At 28.4% G+C, this 20482-nt stretch overlaps 1 protein-coding gene across 5 annotated transcripts in view; it reads right to left on the bottom strand.

Annotated features, from left to right (window-relative positions):
- Fhos (Formin homology 2 domain containing) overlaps nt 1–20482 on the bottom strand; it is a gene marked incomplete at its 5' end in the record, with an annotated part of 93892 nt that overhangs the window by 6741 nt on the left and 66669 nt on the right. For 3 of the 5 annotated variants that reach the window (XM_067053465.1, XM_067053460.1, XM_067053463.1), the window contains 15 exon segments: nt 590–732; nt 856–990; nt 1664–1783; nt 1872–2054; nt 3492–3650; nt 9987–10124; nt 10596–10936; nt 11565–11732; nt 12790–12996; nt 15342–15505; nt 16865–16990; nt 17285–17465; nt 17792–17998; nt 20107–20212; nt 20336–20403. In XM_067053465.1, coding sequence (XP_066909566.1) covers nt 590–732; nt 856–990; nt 1664–1783; nt 1872–2054; nt 3492–3650; nt 9987–10124; nt 10596–10936; nt 11565–11732; nt 12790–12996; nt 15342–15505; nt 16865–16990; nt 17285–17465; nt 17792–17998; nt 20107–20212; nt 20336–20403 — 2446 coding nt within the window. 5 annotated transcript variants of the gene reach the window in all.

Here is a 20482-nt window from a genome sequence, read left to right as displayed (position 1 = left end):
AAAAAAATCCAACAGTAATTATAATAATGATAAAAACACTTTAGATTACGAACATAATTTGAAACTCTTTTTAATCTTTTAATTATAATCATATGCAAAGAGTTAACTCACACAGATTAACAAATAGCTTGTAATAAATAAAACAAAAATTTATAACAAAAGCAATATTATAGTGTCCACCTATTTTTCAGGAAGAACATATTTCAAATAAAGTTAGGCTAAAAACACTTCACCAATGTAATTGTTACCATTTTCTTCATAAATTTAACATTTATTATACTATGTTTTGGCATTATACAAACCATTTTGAGGTTCTTTTCTTTAACAGTCTGATAAAAAAATTAAAACTATATACACAATACACTTTTCATATTCATGTATGTGTGTGTAAAAATAGTCAAATTTGAAATAGAAAATATAACATTAATAAAACTTCATTGCACAGATAAAACGCAAAGTTTTATTAATGTAATTTTTTCTATTTCAACTTTTTTGATGCAGACCATAATGAATGTGTTAGAATAAATTTTGAATATATATGAAATAAATGTTAAGAATTATATAAATTATAAAAGTAATGATAGCATACTTTAATTTCATGTTAGATGCTCCATCATGCTTTGATATGACTTTAAGGTGATCGAATGAGGCTTTGCATTCTTGTTCCATTTTCTGGATATTACTTGCCAATTCTTCAAAATCTACTTTTGATGCTCTGGTAACTGCTCCAATCTGTTAAAACAAAGAATTTTTTTTTTTTTAATTTAATAATTTATTATTTTAGACAACAGAATCTAGTAATAATTTCATACTATTATATTAAATGAAAAAAATAAAATAAAAAGTTTATAATACCTCTGAATATAGGTCAGTGGCATCTGGAAACTTCTCCATTACCATATGGCATAAGTGATGTAGAAGAGTGTGTTTGTGTACTGTATCTTTGACTTCGGGAACTTTGGCAAGATATTCAATTTGGAATCCTTTTACCTGAGAAATAAATTTTATGTTTTATTTTATCCACAGGTAAATTATCAAAACATTCAAATAATATTTATTCATTTCAATTAAATTATTTCAATTTCGTGAGACAGGTAATTATTTATTAAATAAATCAAAAACTATATTTTTTTTAATCTCAACACTTTTTATTTCAACAGTCCAACGGTTTGTGTATATGGTAGTGATTTGGTGGATAATTTTAAGATAAGAAGATTAAGATATTTATGATTTTAAATTAAAAAATAGGTTTTTAACTTATAATTAATGACCTGGGCAGAATAGCCTGCAAAACAAATTTTAAATTTTAATGTGAGGAAGAATTTATAATTGAAGATGTCCTTGAGGATGGCTGAAATGGCCGTAACGTTGGGCTATTGAAATAAAAAGTGTTGAGACTAAAAAGGATACAATTTTTGATTTATTTAATAAATATTTATTCATTTAATTGGTAATTTTTTCTATACTCAATCTTAAAAAAAGTTTGTAAATAATCACTGCTAAACTTACTAAAATCAGTTTTAATTTACTATCATTGCCATCTTATGATGGATTAGACCTCACCTAGGATTTTTTTTTTCGAAGTGCATTGTTCAAAACATTTTATATTAATGTTGTTTTTATAATAAAAGTAAATATAATTGATAATAGTAACATTTCTTACCTCGGAACCGTTGAGAAATATACCAATCGATAATAGTGTTCCAAGAATTGCCCGAAATGTTTTATTAACTTTGAGTGTTTCCATACCTTGTTTTAAATCCATCAATCTTTCAGCAATTTCCTAAAATTTTGAACAGTTGAGAATAAAGGATAAATTTTCATTACTTTATTAAATAAAATATTTTTTCCAATATGATTTCTATTCTTACCTTTTCACTATTTTCATAATCCAGTTTGAAAGCCCATAACTTGAGCCTTGCTGGGAGCTCAGATATCGATGCTAAGGTTAAAAGAAATTGCTCAGCACTTCCGAGGGGAAGGTCGGGGTTTGCTGCCTGAGCTTCTTGAATTTTTGATCTTTCTTCTTCTGTAGGTAACATGGTTAGAAGTTTCTATACAGAAAAAAAAATATATTGTTGTGATAATATACATCTCTTGTCGAATAAAATCATAAAGTGTTAACTGCTATCACGAAAAGAACATAGACATTAGAAAATAAATAATTAAATGTTGAATATTATGAAAAATATTTAAAAAGTTGATTAATATAAATAGTGTGGAGAAAACATTGTAATTCTGATAATAAAAGAAAATGTATATTTCTAATATGTTAAAAGTTATAATATAAATTAAGAATCGTTTACGATTTATAAATCATTTCTTTGAAATATAGGATTTTTAGATATTTTAAATAGCATATTAATGCATTATGTTGATAAATAACTTTTATTTAAATCATTTGTATGTGAAATAAATACTTTTAATACTGAAGTTATAAATTTTTTATATATTTGAACATTAGAAAAATTTTTGTTAAAGAGACCGGAACAGTACAGTCTAGATAAAATAAACGATGATTGCCATGCACTTGTAATTGATGATATATAACAGCAGTAAGAACTTGTAAAATGTGTTATTTTACGCATATAAATTGAAATAACTTTTTGAAGATTTGAAAATCAATTGAAAATTATTTTTAAACATAAAGAGACAGTAAAATGACAATTAAAAAATACTTTCATTGTTTTATATTTCTGGACGGTGCCAGGCACTAAAAGAAGAGTTCAAGTCAGTTCTTATCGAGAGTTCACACGAGGGAGATGTTTATTGGTCTTGCCAGAGAAAACTATTTCAACTCAAACATCAAACATTCAAAGTGCAAGTATTTTTTAATATTATTAAAAATCAAAAAATTTCAAGTGCAATAATTTGGATAATAAACAGTGAACTGTCTTAATTGTGATCATGATCCAATAAATATATTAATGTCCGAACAAAAAAAATTGTATGTGCAGTTGTTAAATTATGCAGTTCAGAACAAGGAGGCCATCTCAACAAGCAGTGAATTTGAATTGAAATATCCAATAACCAAGAATTTATGATATTAATGAAAATTTTATATTGTATAATTTAATGTTTGATTTATGTTTAAATTTTAAGTTTTTTTTTTACATACAAAATTCCATTTCTTATGTAAATAACTGATATTTTCTTGTGTATTGAAATATCTTTGGAATAAATTCATAATAAACTCAACAAAACTATTAATTTACAGTTTTATTTTGTTGTTTGAATCATTAAGCTAGTCGTTTGTCCATATGTAGTTATAGTTCCAGGTCTGTTTCGATCGGGATACCTGGAGTATTATTAAAAGATTATGTTTAATGACAAGATGTTTAATGACAAGATTAAAGGTGATTTGCTGAAATTTATTTTAATTCTCCAATTCCGATAAAAAGAATTATAAACAATCATTCTTGGGAAAAGAAAAAAAAAAAGTTCAATTACTAAAGAAGAAATTTCTTAATATAAAATAAATGGTCCCTTACTTCAATCCCTTCACGATTCATAACGGTTGCATCCATTTTAAGGATTGCTGTTTTGATTGATCTTGGTGGAGGTAGCTTGGTCATTCCGATATTTATGGCATTCGACCTTTTGTGGTCCAAAACAATTATTTCCTTGTTCTTATTCATCTCCTGCTGTTTCTGCCAAAAGAAAAAACAAGAAATATAAGTAATAGATTAAAAGCAATAAAATAAAAAAAAGTATTAACCAAGACATTCAACTAGGCATAAAGATGAAAAAATTACTGGACTTGAAAGTTTATCAGAACAAAGTGAATGTTTCATTGCAACATAGCTACGAGATGACCAACAAATTTAAATAGTAAGTACAGTAAGGGAGTGAATACATGTTTTGTTTTGATCATTGCTTGAAGGAGACATAGGAGATTCTCTTTTAAATTATTTTTAAAAAACTGAATTTTTTTAAAGACAATAAGTTACGTGTCCATTAAAATATAGATTTTGGATAACAGTTCCGAAGCAATATTCCAACATGGCAGGTAGATGTGTACTCACAAATAAACAATGTTTTATTGCTGTAGATTATAAACTACACTGTTATCATAACTATTTTAATTGGGACGCAACAGGCAACTTCCTACCACAGCCCTCATGAGTGATATACAAATCATTAACAGAGGCAAAGCCTAAATTCACATAAATGTGAATTACGAATGGAGTCAGGTTAGAACCGACAACAATGGTCGACCATTTTCACATTATGTATCAGTGAGTACACTTCTACCCGCAATATAGGAGTGGTGCTTCAGAACTAGAACCAAATTTTGTAATAAAATAATTACATTATAGAATAAAGATAATTTATGTTGTTGGTGACTATTCTAAAAATAATAGATTTTAGGATATTATTTTTATGATTGCTCTAAGGTACTGACTAGATAAGTATTAAATTATAAATACTTGTTTATAAAAGGAAGATGGTCTAGATGTGATCAAATAAATATTTTCTTTTCTTCACTATATTATATTTATTGAATCCATTCTTTTAATTTTATTTTATCTAAAGATATTTTTATATAGTTTCTATCCCTTATTATGTATATTATCATTTAATGTCTTCCTATATTTAATATTTTCATATATTTCCTAATATTATCTTACTTTAATATTATTTTATATCTTTTTGCTTTCGAGTGTAACATCAATTGTTAACCATCAAGTTGTTAACATTGTTTAATGCATGATTTTATTAATTGTGTTTGAAAATGAACAAGAATTAGTACTAAATGTCATGTTATAGACATTATAAAGATGTTATGTTATAAACATAAGCTATTTGAAGTTTTAAGGGTTTTTGAATTTCCCATAAGCTGCTATACAGAAGAATATATGACCCTTAGAAAATAGTATACACTATTATTTTTGATGCAGTCCTTTACTATTGGACTACTTAAAATTTATATTCAAATTTTTTATAATGATAAGATTTTTTAAAATCTCTGTGTTTCCTTCAATAAAAACATAGGTATATATTAATTTAAAAACCAATTGTAAAAATTTTATTATTTAATAAAAACTGTAAATAATAATATTTCAAACACTACAGAACAAAATTCAACAGAAAAAACAACAAAAAACAGAATATCATGTAAAAATGAAAAGAATTTATAATCCAATAAGTAAAGAAATTACTATTCAAACAAAAAAAGAGAGAAAAAATGTAGTATACTAAAATAAAGAAACAAAATAGTAATTGTTTCTTTTCAAGCTACAGACAATAACCATTCCAAACATCAAGGTAAACAACAAATATGTCGCATAAATAAAATAAATTGAAAAAATAAATAAGTAAATAAAACAGTATATCTGAAAAAAAAAAGAACAAAACGATTAATAAACCCATAAAAAAAAGCAACAAAATTACAGAAGCTTGTAATTGAAACACCATGCAAAACACATTATGGTGAGCCTTATTAAAAAAAATTCTCCACAACAGAATGTTCAAATTTCTATAATTCATGCAAGGACACTGAAAGCAAATTGATAATTTATTATATGGATCCTTACCTCCTATACACATTGGTAGCCAGGCCAACGAGGGGAAAACAAATGCAAATATTAGTAAAATGTAAGAAGCAGATGGCCTGAAAATACAATTATATATACAAATAAGTTCATGTGAGCATAGCTAAAATTTTGTCATTACCATGTTGATGCCATACTTCAAAACAATCATACTGCCGATGGTTGAAAATTTATTATCATAACAAATCATTGAACCTTTGATCTAGCAAAAACTCATAAATTCATTTTTATGTGAGTTTTCCAAAAAATATAGAAGAATTAAATCCATCAATATCTCTACGATAACGTCAATATGAAGTAATATTTACTGAATTCATGGTTGAGGTAAGAAATGGTGGTCAGAAGTGGTAATTCCAAATAATAAAAATAAATGAATAGAAAACTAAATAAATGAGGGTTGGAGGTGATGATACAGAGGAAGATTATATTGAGATTGGTAGGTGCAAGTATGAAAGAATACAAAATAAGGCCTTTAAGTAAACCCACCAAATTAAACTTCCGCAGGGTGTAAGTCGCAGATCAGCAACAGCAAATTGATGGTACTTTGGGCTGATTATACTTTTCAAAAGTAACTACATAGCTAATCAGACCAAAGTGAGACTCTAAAAAATGTTAATACATCCAGTCCTCACTTATGGATCCGAAGCATGGGATTGACTAAGCTTGACACCACCAGTAGACTACTCATTTTGGAGAGGAAAATATTCCAAAGAATCTTCGGCTCAATTAAAGAAGGAAATACCAGGGAAAGATATTGAAAAGTTTGTTAAGGTTGAAAATCTGGGATGGGCATGGGCAGGACATGTTGCAAGAATGGACGACACTGAAATTCCAGGTTTATTGGCTATGAGGTCCTAAGAAGAGTAGGGAGATCCAACCTCAGATGGCTTGATAGTTTCTGCACAGATGGTCAGAAACTTACTAAATAAACCTAATTCGATGGCTGCTGCACAGGGTACAGAAGAATAGCTGAATCTTCTGGAGAAGGCCCTGATTCAGTGATAGATCGTTGCACCATATATGTATGTGGATCATACGTATGTAAGCATTCTTAGAAGATTGAGAAGATCCTTTTCCAGCCATAATATTTTCATTTTTTTGTCCTTTGGACTTCTGAAGGTCAAAATCGTTTACAATCAGTTACAACTAAACTACTTTAAATACTTGAACTAAAGAAAATCCTAAAAAATATATGATGAAAATTATTCAGACATGTACAAAGGTATCATATTTACATGTATGTGTATCAGACAGTAAGCTCTACCTACAAGTGATAAGCTGCAAACCTAGGGTTGGTCAATGAATATGTACAGAGAATAGAGGCAAAATCCTAACGGGAATGAAATAACTGAATGGTGATTAGAATAGACATTAGAAATCATTAGTGGAATTAGACTTTAGAATTAAAATTAGTGGAATGAGAACTTCCTTGACGCTGATAATGGCAGAACAATTTAAATCACAAAACCAGGTTTTCATGATTGATCCAGTTTGAAAAGCCAAATAGCCACTAAGTTAACATATGATTTTCTATTCTCTCTTAAAACAGTTTATATTGCCTTCTTTAATGGGTCACTTCAATTCATAAATAATTTAAAAGGTTCTAAAATCTTTGATACATGAAATCTGATATCAAAATAATGAAATTAAAAGAAGAAATTTAAGTTGGCTAAATAAACTTAATAATTTTACATCCAATTAATATAAATTCAAAATGTTTTTTAAATAGTTGACGCTTACATGAACTTCCAATAATACTGTATTATTTCTTTACAAAATTAAATATTAATTATTATACATAAGAATTTTTAATATTAATTTTTAAAACAAACTAAATCTAATATTATAATGACTAACATGGTAGAAATGTATATAGATGTTTATGGTGCATTAGTGAAAAATGTAATTAATGACGATAAATGTTTCGTGCATAAGTGTAACCTTAGAATTAAACATGCTAGAATATTACATGATCGGAGGTTTGAAGAGTGTCATGCATTAATTTACAAGAAATGTTAATACAATAAAAAAGAAAAGATATTACACATAGAGTTGAAAATATAATAAAGGCAAGTTGAAATAAAAGGTAATAAACTTGATATAAGCTAGATTTTTTCCTTTATTTAAAGGCATAAATAAATTATTGGGTTGTTTCATATTAAACAGGTGATTTTGTATGATCATGATAAATGTCTGACGTTGAAAGGAGGAAATATTTGCGGTTCTAGTTTTGAGATTATCAAGTTATTTATAAATATTGGTATATAAATAAACCAACTTCTGAGGTTTATTATACAACTTAACTAAAGCTCGTCTAGAAATTATTGTATTTTATAGTAAAGAAGTTTCATTCTGTATCAATGAAGAACATAGTCAATGCTCAAAGAAGAAGGCACAAGAACTGAAGGCAGTAATTAAATACACCCAGAGTTTATGTTCCAAATAACATCAGGATAAGTATAAGAACTAAATCAAGAAAAATTCGATAGCACAAGTTTAATGGATCAGAAAATAACATTGGTTTCCTTACCATACGATAAGGCTATGATTGACTAATCAAATGTGACACAGAACTGTTATAGTCCGTTCCATGAGACAATAGAAATTGGATAAATACAAACACATGAACTGAGGTTTGGGTTGGTACTAACAAGGAATAGTCGTAGAATCCTTTTGAATAGATTATAATGTCTTCTTTAGCATTTTTCGAGAATAGTTTCTTAATTATAAATAAATTAATAGACAAATTTATGAAAAACAATCACATTTGTGTCAAATAATTACTACTGAATACTAACACTAGTATTTCCTCATTTCTGATGTTTCATATGAAACGACCCATCACTAACAGTAACAAACCAGTTGTCATAATACTTGATTTCTAGCTAATAATATCATCACATGCACAACAAATAATTCTGAATGAGATTTTATAACATAAAATAAAAGACAGTTAAATATAAAAAGTTAAAAGCCTTACTAGAATATTTGAAATTGTACATAAAAAAAATAAAATAAATAAAAAACAGCTTGAAAAGAAGTATAAAGTGTTGCCAAAATTACACTTAAAAGAGGCATAAATTGTTAATACATTTGCTTTTCAGTATAAAGCTGTAATTGAATAGAGGATAAAAGTTACAGAAATTTGCCTTCAGCAGTATGAAGGGAGGCGACTAATTTATATTGAAAATGAAATAAGCTGTTACGGCTGACAATAAATTTAAAAAGAAAAATGTAAAAAGAGTTAATAAATACAATAAATTGACGATAAAAATGCAATATATAAATTAATAATAAATTTATTTTTTAACAAATTTAATTAAAACTTTGAAAGCTTATTGAAAATATATATTTTTTTATATTGATACAGAATTATTTTTTTCAATAAGCTTACAAAGTTATGTATACCAAACAGCCTATTGTGTATGAACCTATATAATAGACATGTATATACAATAGACCCCAAATTAATTGGGTACACCTCAAGTGAGCTTATTTATTTAATCAAATAGAGTCCCTAAAAAAAGTTGTTTTCAAACATTTAAAAAAAATAAAGTAAGTAGGGAATTTTCACTTAGATCATTAATGTGAATTAATATATACTATAACTTAGGTGAGAACTAACGCATAAGAAAAATTAAAATATATCTTAGATATTTATGTATTGTAATATAACAACAAATATAAATCCTTTTAAAATGATTATGTTCAGTACCTTATTAATGAATAGAAATTTTTTATTCTTACCAGACATAACGAGATAATGCACCTCATATATGGTTTTTTTCTAACCATTTTAAATAAGCATGTAGAGAGAACAAGTATTTTACAAAGGTAAAGAGTAATAGACATGTTATAACTTGTTGGATTGATTATTTCAAGTCTTTTGAGATCAAAAGAAAATTATTTTGATCCTATTTCACGAATATTATTCAAATAAATCAGTTTCCGTGAATACCTATAGTACCAATTACACAGAGTCAGCTGAATGCATATATTAAGACTATTTACTCAGTTCTAACATTTAGTGCAATGTTCTAAATTTAATCTAAAATAAAATTTCTAAAAACAAGGAACATAAAGTATTATAAAAAAGAATTTATAATATTTTATGGGAATCAGTAAATATTATAAACTGTTTTTTATAATACTTTTGTTTCTAATGTAACTTATAAAGATCCTAATTTCTTCTTCATTGTAAAAATAAATAACTAAATTTGAAAGTTTTAACTAAATATTGTTCATTCAAGACTATAACTGACTAGCACTTTTTGGCAGTCTTACGCCCATTTTTATATCTATAAAACCAAACTCTCCATAAATTCATACAATGTAATAACTAATAAAAACAATAAGTGTTCTAAACTTCTTGATAAATTTTAAATCATTGTTTATAAGTAAAAAGAAAATAATTAGTGAATATTTTTATACCTTTGTGATCAAGTCTTTTGCACGAGATTCGAATAAGTGTTCTAATTTTTGGGTATCTATCACTACAGGCAAGAGCTCATCCCAGAGTAGTTGGCCAGGGCTCATTTTGGTCATTACAATTGGGTCGTCCCGTACTTCCTGGTTTGGAGAAAAAAAATTACATATTTAATTATAAACTTTTCTTTTTTAATGTCTTATTGTTTGAAATTCTAACACTATTATTAGAGCCAAAAACAACATTTTTAAAGAAAACAACTCAATAAAATGAAATTATCTGAATTAACACATATTTGTCCGAAAATTTGTCATTTCTATGTTACAGAAAATAATTGATTCTTGTTCTTTTAATTCTAAATAAATTAAATTCTAATTTTTACCGAACAGAGATAATTCCAATAAAAAACTGCTTTCAGCTTCGGTAGCTTCGCATACATAATGGTGCAAATGTAAACAAAAACATTTTAGAAAGAATTTTATTCAAATTTTAAGGACTTAGGTGTTCAGATGTTTATTAATAAAAATGCCAGCCTTTTGTTAATAGTGGTTCAAAAAATTACTGGACGAATATGTGTCACGAATAATGTTTATAAAAAATATTAAATTAAATACCTTCCAAAACAATTTGACAGTCTTCTTTGTTTTCTTTTGATGAGGTAGGGTGCTAGTCTTATTTTGCTCTACTATGGGAGGAGGTGGGCCGACCGGTGGAGGGGCTACTGGTGGTGGCGGGGGAGGAATACCCCCAGCTACACCAGCTGGTGCTAAGACATCACGCTCTTCATCGCTACCAAGGTCTGTGAAGTCAAGGTCGCACAGTTTCAACAGGCGGATGCAAGATCGGGCCATCTCCTCCCAATGCAACTCTGTTTCAGTTTTCTTGATTTCAGGTCGAGGCATTTCTGTCGTCGGACTCTTAAGTGCCTCACCTCTTGACTGGGACTTTGCGAGCTCTAAAAAATATAAAAATAAGAATAAATAAAAAAAATTGTTAAATAAGAGCCTTTAATTTGGGTAATTTGAAAAATTAAATATCTCTTACTCTTAATAACAATAAATAATATAAAATAAAGTAATAATGAATATAAAATATGAAAGATTTAGATAATTATTATGTTATCACGGCAGTTATAACAATATTTAGATTTTACTTTCATTTCCCTATATGAAATATATAGTAAGGGTAATATAAATACTTAATAAAATGTAAAAAAAATTACAAAGTACCTTTAATTTGAAAAACTAAACATCTCTCACTGTTAATAGTAATAAATAATGGATAAATATAAAATATGAAAGATTTACATAATTATTGTTTTACCATGCTATTTATTAAAATATCCATATTTTACTTATCTACCCTATAATTTTTTCTACTAATGTTTACCTTCCTATTTTTTTTTTTTTTTTTGTGGTGATTTGTCCTTTAATTATTTCACATTAAATTTGGACATAAAAAAACTCATGTGTTTGTTTGTTTGTTTGTTTTGAAAGGTCGTTTAACAGCTTGGTCATCAACACCCACTCCTCATCTTTTTGAATAGATATGAATAATACTAATACAGAATATAGTTAAATTACCTTCTTTGGCTTTAGAAATAATTCCTTTCATATCAGAGAAGGGATATTTGGATTCGTCTCCGGGGCTGTGAAGGTTATTTGCTAATTTCTGGGAAAGATCTCTCACTAAACCATCTCTACATTTTTCCTCGTCTTCACCCTCGATTCTTTTGTCACCATTTTCAATTCCTAAAAAAAGTTTACAATATTGCCAATATTAGAAACTGAAAATTATCATTAAATTATCAGCTTTAAGAGAATATGTCAAATTAAAATAATGTAGTAATTCTGATTTCATTAATTAATAAAAAACTTGAGATATTTTTACTTGAGCGCACAATCTTAAAAAAAATATTTAATTAAAACAAAATCTGATTAAATATTTAATCTTTAACTATCAATTTCAATTGAAAATATTTCATCAAACTTCAAAGATGAAGGTCAATTTCTTTAACATTCTATGATGGTGATACTTTAAGTCACAGGGATCTGGGAGATCCTCCCATTCAATTTCAATATATTTCAAGTACTAGTAATCTGTGAACTGTGAGTGTTTAATAAAATTATATTTTCTTTTCTGATAGATTGTATTCAATAATATTAATATTAAACCAACCCAAACCTACGCAAGGCAGGTTGGCAATGCTATATCCACTCATTGATGGAAAATCTAGATTAAAACAGATACAACCATTGACATTAAAAAAAAATGTTAAGGCCAGTATGAAATGAAAAAAATTACAATCATACTAAAACAAGGTCCTAAGAATCACAGAAGATCATAGTATCTTAGGGTTAGAGACCCAAAAGTTTCCCTACACTACAGGTGTCGCTTTGGTCAGCGAAGGTCATTAGACAGATCAAGGTTATTAACAGTGAAGGACTGATGACAGATTTGGCTATCAAAGCCAAGTGGATAGAAATATGAAGAGATCTGCAACTGGCTAAACAGAAGCACAAGTAAACTACTTTGTGGATTTAAAAGTCCAACTCCAGCATCAGATTGTTAAAAGGTAAAATTAAGGTATTCAAAACACTTTTGTTAAGAGTATAAAATGCTTAAATTTTTAAAATAATTAAAAATATGCTCATTGTAATTTATAGGTATAATTTTAACCTTATAAAGTAATTTCAAGTCAGCTTTGTTTGTAAAGAGTCATCTAAAAATACAGATAGCTAAACAAAATATATTATTAATAAAAGCAATGAAGCACTCGTCCTGTTAAAAGAACAAGAACGATGATACCTGGTGGCGGTGGAGGTGGTTGGACAGGAAGGGATTGGCGATGGTGTGCCCTCGACGGTCTCGAGTTGGCTTCTTCACTTGAGGCTTCGGAACTGCTCTGCTGGGCCCTAAGGGTCGCCTCTCGCTGTTCCCTGATGAAGCTCTTCTGTCTCTCAGCCCTCTCTCTTCGTCTTCTCAATCCAGGTGTAACACCTACCCCGTTCTCCCCTACGTGTTAGTTATAACACACAAGCCAATTATAAGCGTTCAGCTCATTAGACGCTTTTATATTAAGCAAAACCTCTCTTTTGGGTTATTAGTTAAATTGCTATGTTATTAAAAATTCTATTAAACCATAAAAACTTTTATATTAGTTCAGTAAAGAGCAATGAATATTAATTATGAATGGGTGAATGAATTTCATGACTTATATTGAGTATAATTACAGCCAAAACTCTTTAAGGAAAAGGTAAATAAAAATTTATTTTACTTTGAGTTACTAAATTTTTGAAAGATAAAATATTTTGAGTTTTCGAATTTTCTATACGGTAGACATCAGGATCAAATATTCTAAACATATTCACTAGCTTTATCAATACAGTTTAAAAGTATAATAAACTCACTGACTCATAAGGGTAAATGATGATAATCTGATTTTGTTTTTTTAAGAGAGGGAACATGTTCAGTATTCTTTCTTACATAAAATAATGTTGGCATCACTAAGAAATGGTATTCGTATGAACTTAAAGTTACGGAGGCTCCCACCAATTCTTCAAATCTAACTTATATGCTGGTCTATGCGCTCATCCTACAGAAATTTTAATTTTGAGATATAGAGTCTTGTATTGGAGCTAAGAAGTTGAATTTTATTTCTAAACGCATTGGGAAACACGGCTGACTTGGAATGATTGAGTTTTTTTGAGTTATAGAGTTTTGACTGTAAATGATACTATCTATTTACTAATTACACAAAAAAAGTTTCAAACGAAAAATATTACACCTTTTTGAACATCTGAGATAAAAAAAAAAATCAATTATAGTTAAGAATATATAAATTTATTTTAACTATTTAACAACAGAAATGACAGACTGTAGTTTAATTTTATAAAAAACTGTTAAGTACTTGTAGTCCCATAGAGATGTTGATCACAAAAATTTCAGTTCCACAATTTAAGAGCCTTTGGTTTTCAAATATTGATGAAATATAATGTTTCAACATGATTAATAAAAATAATGGTACTTATAATGAAGAAATTTAAAGTCCAGAAAACATAGATCAATAAGGTGACCCCTTTGGGGTTTCTTATTTTGAAATTTTATAGTAGTATTAAGCAAAAGTTGTACTAATACTAACAATGTTTAGTACTGTTAAAAAATATTTTTTGTATCGATAGATATTTTTTCATTATTATAGCTTTATGTGTATTACAGCAGTCGACTTCCAAAATATTGTCCTGTCACAAGCAGAATTTATCAATGGACGTTATTAATACCCTCCTTTCAATGTAATGTTCCGAAATTAACAATAATAATTTATTTAATGATTTAACTACGAACAAAAATTTTTATTGGAAATATACTTGATTATAAATTTGCAAATTCTTATCAATAAACAAATCTAATTAATTTCAATCAATCAGATAATTAGTTTAAGTAAATTGGTACTAAGATTTCAAATAATAGCCTTTATAATACAATTCTTTGATGTAAATTGAGAATTCATGAAAAAAAAAAAAAAAAAATGCAGAACGGTAACATATTAATGTGGAATAGAAATATTTTCTGTAATATGGAAGCAAAAATATTTTAAAATAATTAATATGGAATATTTATTAATCATTCGAAAATGATTCATTCAATTTCTACATCTCATTGAAAAAAGGAATGCTAGAGAAGAGATAATACATTTGCAAGCAGCACAAATGGTCCTCTAAAGATTAAAAGTTTAATGCTTCGCTTTTGAACTGAATCGACAAGTTTGGCCAAGATATGAGACATGAATGTTTGTAATAACTGAATGCTAAACACATGGTTCTAGTTTATCTGGCGGCTTCCTAGAAGGGTGATTATACAAGAGTAACACCTAATAATGATTGATGTAAGGTGGAGAAAAAAAATAAAAGATGAATCAGAATGAAAATGTGATTTAAGATTGTCATTTTTAATTAGAACTATCATGCATAAATTATAATATGAGATGGTTCTATTACTATTCACAAATTAATTATAAAGCTTTAATTTTTAATATCTCCTTCTGATTCTTATGTCAGAAATTTAACCTATCGATTTAATAAAGGAAAAATATTTCTTGATGCCTCAAACAATAAAAAACACAAACTAGTAATGAAAGCAGGTAAATTAGTGCCATTTTACACCGTTATTAGATCTGCAACTTGACTTCTTCCTGAAGTAAACATGTATTTAAAGCCCATACATTATTTTCACACTCTAATAAAATACTATTAAGAACCACTCGATTTTCTTCATCAATACTCTTCATCAAAGTTTAAAAACGAAAACGAAAATCAATAAAACTCAAACTAAGAAGCACTGAATGGCAACAGCAATCTTACCATTGATATTGAGCGTATCATCACTTTGAGTATCTTGAGAAGCGATCAACCTCGTAGGAGTCAGGGTAAGAGTGAGGGGAGTGTTGCCTGTAGAGTACCGCCTCGACTTCCGCCTCTCAATGTCAAGGCTCCCGGTCAAGCTTTTGCGGTTCTTCACTGCTTTTCTATAATCAAAGAGAAACAATTATTTATTGTTATATATTGTATTTATTTTGTATTATAATTATATATATTATATATGGTATTGTAATTATTTTCCACAAATATATAATTTATAAAAATGAAGTTTTTCTTATTTAATTTTAAAAACAAACCCAGTGGTTCTCAAAGTGGGTGCAAGACAATGCCAAGGAGCCATAGCAATAATATTAAATTTTTACAATAATTTTGCAATTTTTAAGTAAAATCCATTTATATCCATGATGGCAATGCCATAATGTCCTAAGGGATAAATACACAATTTCAATTTTTTTTTTTTTTATTAAGCCAATCCACAGTGAAGGTGATGTTTGCCTAGTTATCTACAGGTGACTAACCTATTTTAACCATGGCGGGGGGTCAAGTTTTTCATTTTATGGGACCGCTAATTAATGAAAAAAAGTCAATGCCACCAGACCAGATCCAAACCGGCACCGCCCCTAGATCTCAGAACGATAGACCTGTGCCTAACCATCTGAGCCACGGACGGCCCCTTAGAAATATTCAATGTACATGTATTATTAGTACTGAACCCAAGACCTTTCTAGGATTGCAGTATTACTTTTTTTTTTATTAATTTTTTATGCAGGTATATTATTAATGCTCACCTGTTAAAAATATTAAACTATACATAAAATGACTTTCATATTTTGGTTTAATAAATATTGAGCATTTAATTTGCAGTATTTTTTCTTATTTATTCAACAACTTTAAGGATAATTGTGCCACTGTTTTTTACTATTATTACTTTTACTATTTTTTTTAGCATGACAATGGTGCCACAAATTTTTTTTTATTAGGTGCCACAATGAAGAAAGTATGGAAATCGCTGAACAAACCAATCAATATAATAAATACAATATAATAACACTACAGACCTGCTTCTAGTTACAATGATTTAGAATGATTCTGGTTAAAATACATTAAGAAAAAATACAAACAAAAATAATTTAATTTTGTACCTGAATTATAATTACAAAAATCATTTTGGGAATGAAAATTTAAGATTACAAAAAAAGTAATGCTGATAATGATGATAATTTCAGTCACTAATAATGATCACAACAAATACAAATATTGCTTCAGCTAAGAGGCCTTCATAAAAAAAAAAATTATTACACCATTTAAAAAATATATAAATCAATAGATCACTTTAGAGACATCTTGAAAGAATTTTTAAAGTCAGAAAAAGTTGTATAAGTATCCTACAAAATTTTGAAAATGCTATAAGAATTCATAGAGTTTCACAGCTCAAGCGATGATAAGTTAATTATATCAGATATACTAATATACCAGCCAATTTCTGATTCAACAATGTTAAATACCTTATAGATTCATCAAGCTGCCGAAGAGGTGTTCCTTTCTCATCACCATCCTCATGCCTCAACACTGCCTCATAGATCTGGAACTGTCTCAATAGGTCTAAATCTGCTCCCTGCTTTGCCATATACCTAGGATAATGAGTAGAAGAATCAATTACAAACTCAATATTCGATTAAAAATATTTAAAAACAAAATTTTTTGTCATAAAAAAAATTGAAATCCAAATATATAACCCAGCAGATAGATTGAATATAAACTTTTTCTTAAAATCATATCGTTTGGTTGGCAGTAAAAGTGAACATGAGCAATGGTTTTGAACATCACTTGATCAATTTTACATTCAACCCGATGATATGGGTACCTATAGTGTTATTATCATATTGATTTTTACAGGTAATAGTCATTTAACGAATAAGAATTACTTTCGAATGATGGTTTCCAGCCCTTGTTCCTCTATCGCATCAACTTGGTCATAGTACATGTCCTGATCAGGGAGACCATTGAGAGTTTTGTTTATTAGAGTCATTGCATAAATTAGAAGTTCGGTATCAGCAACATCACATTCTTTAATCAGCTTCATCACATTACTCCAAGGTTTTGATGCTGAATTAAAAAATAAAAATTAATTAATTATATTCAATTTAGAAACTTACAAAATAATATTAAATCTAAAATATATAAATTAAATAAATAATGTGCACTAATTTTTTTTTGTCACAACCAAATTCATGATCTACACTTGGAGATCAGCGTATAATTTTGTTTATCCGAATCACCAGTTTTACTTATATTTTTCCGAGCTAACTTAAAAAACAACAAAAAATATTTAATGATCCTCTTAATTGTTCATGATTCATTTTTCTAATTCACTTTTATATACGATATTTTTTTTTTTTTTAAATTAAAGACACTATAGAAAGTATACTTACTACGGACATAGTCTACACCTCGTATAGCCTTCACTAGAAGTACACAATTGGTATCTGCATACTCCACAAAGACCAACAAGAGCTTGAGGGCTGTTTTGACGACCAATCGGAACTTGGATGAAACAAGATCATAGAGCCATTGAACTGTGCCTGGATGGTTGATGACACCATTCATACCGTCCACATAGAGCATCACTTGACCCAATGCTGAAACACAATTTGCAGTGATTTTTATATTGAACAATCAGTAACTGAATGTATTTTTACAAAATCCTTTGTTGGTGATGCTACTGGTCAAGTTACTGACTTGGAAGATTGGGTTGTAATCAATTATTATATGATCTATAGAGTAAAAATATAGATAAAAGATTGTTAATTAAACTATTGACCAATCTTAAATACAGAAAAAATGAATAAAACTATCATTAGAATAAAAATATAGTAAATAATTCATATACAACAGACTTTAGAGACTAAAGTGACTAAGTCTGTCATAAATCTAAGTTTTTTTTGTTTATTAGGAACTAGTGAGAGATAGCTTTGAAGGGCTAACATAGTGCTGAACACCCTCGACTGGTGAGTGACTTCACAACAAAGGGTGGCTCTGGCCAATCTGGCAAAAACTTAATGAATAGCCCAAGGATTGGTCTGTAATCTGTAATGTGTGCTACAAAGTAGTCTGTAGCACCAAGGAGTAGTAACAGCAGTAATAATCAGACCCTTTGGAACCAATTGGTACCCTTTCTATATAGCTAATTCAGTTGGCTAAAGTAAATATTCATATAGTAGGGGTATTCATGATCTTTGGTTTAAAATATTAAATGGGGAAACATTTCCTTCTTTTAGCATGTTAAAACAATATAATATTTAACATGGTTGAGTCTGCTAATAGTTTAGCTAAATGGAGAATGACCTCAGGTAATAGTCCAGCTGAGCTCCACACCATTTTGTCTGTTTTCATTTTGATATGTTAATTGCTCAGTAGTTCTTGTTTGGTTTGTGTTATTTTCGCTTTGGACGTTTTTAAACTCTAATATAGTAATGGATAAAAATAATAATGAAGTAGTAGAAAAACCTAGGAGAGGAAACAAGGAACAAGCGAGGTGGAGGAAAAAATGATGTGCGGAAGCTGTTGGAGATTTTATTATCTCATAAAGATCATAAGGTTACAAAACAAGTTGCTATGAAAATCCGCTAGGAGCTCCTCTGCATTTAACATATAACACGGATTTTAAATTAGCCTGCAAACAATCCTATACTTATAACATTTAGCATTTAAAACTTATTATATTTAACAAAACGTCATGAACACCCCTTGTGAAGTAATAATGCTCGATTTTACTAAATATATTAGTAGCAGGAAGTACTTTTTTATCAAGTACTGAACCTAAAACTCTTTATGGGAAGAAGATAATTTTTTTTGTTTTCTCCCAAAATAATAATAAATCTTTAGCGCAAGAGCATCTTTTTATAAGGACAGTTTAGAAGGTTTCATGAATGTCTACCATGAGTAGGGCTACAGGCCAAGAAAGACGAAAAATTAGTTCCTTATGAGAAAGTGGTCACCGTCCCAATACTAATATGGCATTGAAAAAACATTGCTTGGGCATTGTAGGCCAAGGTTGGGTTAACAATTCAGTATTGATGAGAATTACCGTAACGACAAAGACAATGTCACTCAGTGAAAACGGAACTTTCCCCTTTCCTGAAGGACTCGATCCATGATGATCCTGGAACAAAGAATCGTTCTGGATAATAACCAATCATCTTGCCTTTTCTTCAAGTCCTCTCCGGGCTAATTCCTTTCGATGCTCGGTCGTATTTTTTACAAACTCCCTTCCTTAGAGAAATTTTTGAAAGTTAAAAATTAGAAAAACAAAATATAAACATATAATTTAAACAAACCACGAATGTTGGTAACCCCATTTAAAATATTTAAACATCTATTTCCTCACTTAATAATTAATTTTTAAATTCAATAAATTATAGTTTTAGATTCTATTGTACAAAAAACGTTCTAGCGGGGCGGGAAAGTCAAAATTCTACTTATAATATTATTATTACTTTTTAATTAGCTGCCAACATTTATTCGCTTCGCTTGGTCAAAATGAATAAACAAAACCCCTAACTGATTTTTTCAGTGGAAGTCGGGCCTATACTCAATTGTATTATATTATATAAGTCAATTTTAAGGTTATTGCCTTTTGAGCCTCTCTTGTAAACTAGTACCTAATTTTTTTTAAAAATAAAAATACTTTAAGAGTTTCTATTAAAGTTGATATTTATCCAAAAAATATCAACATCAATACAATTACCTCGTAAGATATAATTCTGATAATTTTGATCTGCATCAGTGCCGACTTTGATGAGGGTGGAAAGTCCTTCATTTTGCACGAATTCGTGCACCAGATCTTTGTCCTCCTGCAATATAATCAATACATTTATAAATTATTTCCTATAATTATATAAAATACATTATAACTTTTCGTGATCTATACATTCAAATATATATTGAATTATATGGTAATATTAAAAATGAAATACCTGAAATATTTGCTTCAGGGAGAACAACGCTCTTCGAAGTTCCCTTCCTTCTGATTTCAAAAGTTTTTCTAGAAAAATAAATTAAAAAAGATAAATATATAAACAAATTAAATGAGTGCATGTATTAGTATGTACAGTTTTAGATTA

Source organism: Halyomorpha halys, unplaced genomic scaffold, assembly GCF_000696795.3.
Source record: "Halyomorpha halys isolate HHAL.00 unplaced genomic scaffold, Hhal_1.1 Scaffold1123.1, whole genome shotgun sequence".
Taxonomy (NCBI): domain Eukaryota; kingdom Metazoa; phylum Arthropoda; class Insecta; order Hemiptera; family Pentatomidae; genus Halyomorpha; species Halyomorpha halys.
This window is presented reverse-complemented; position numbering and strand designations above follow the sequence as displayed.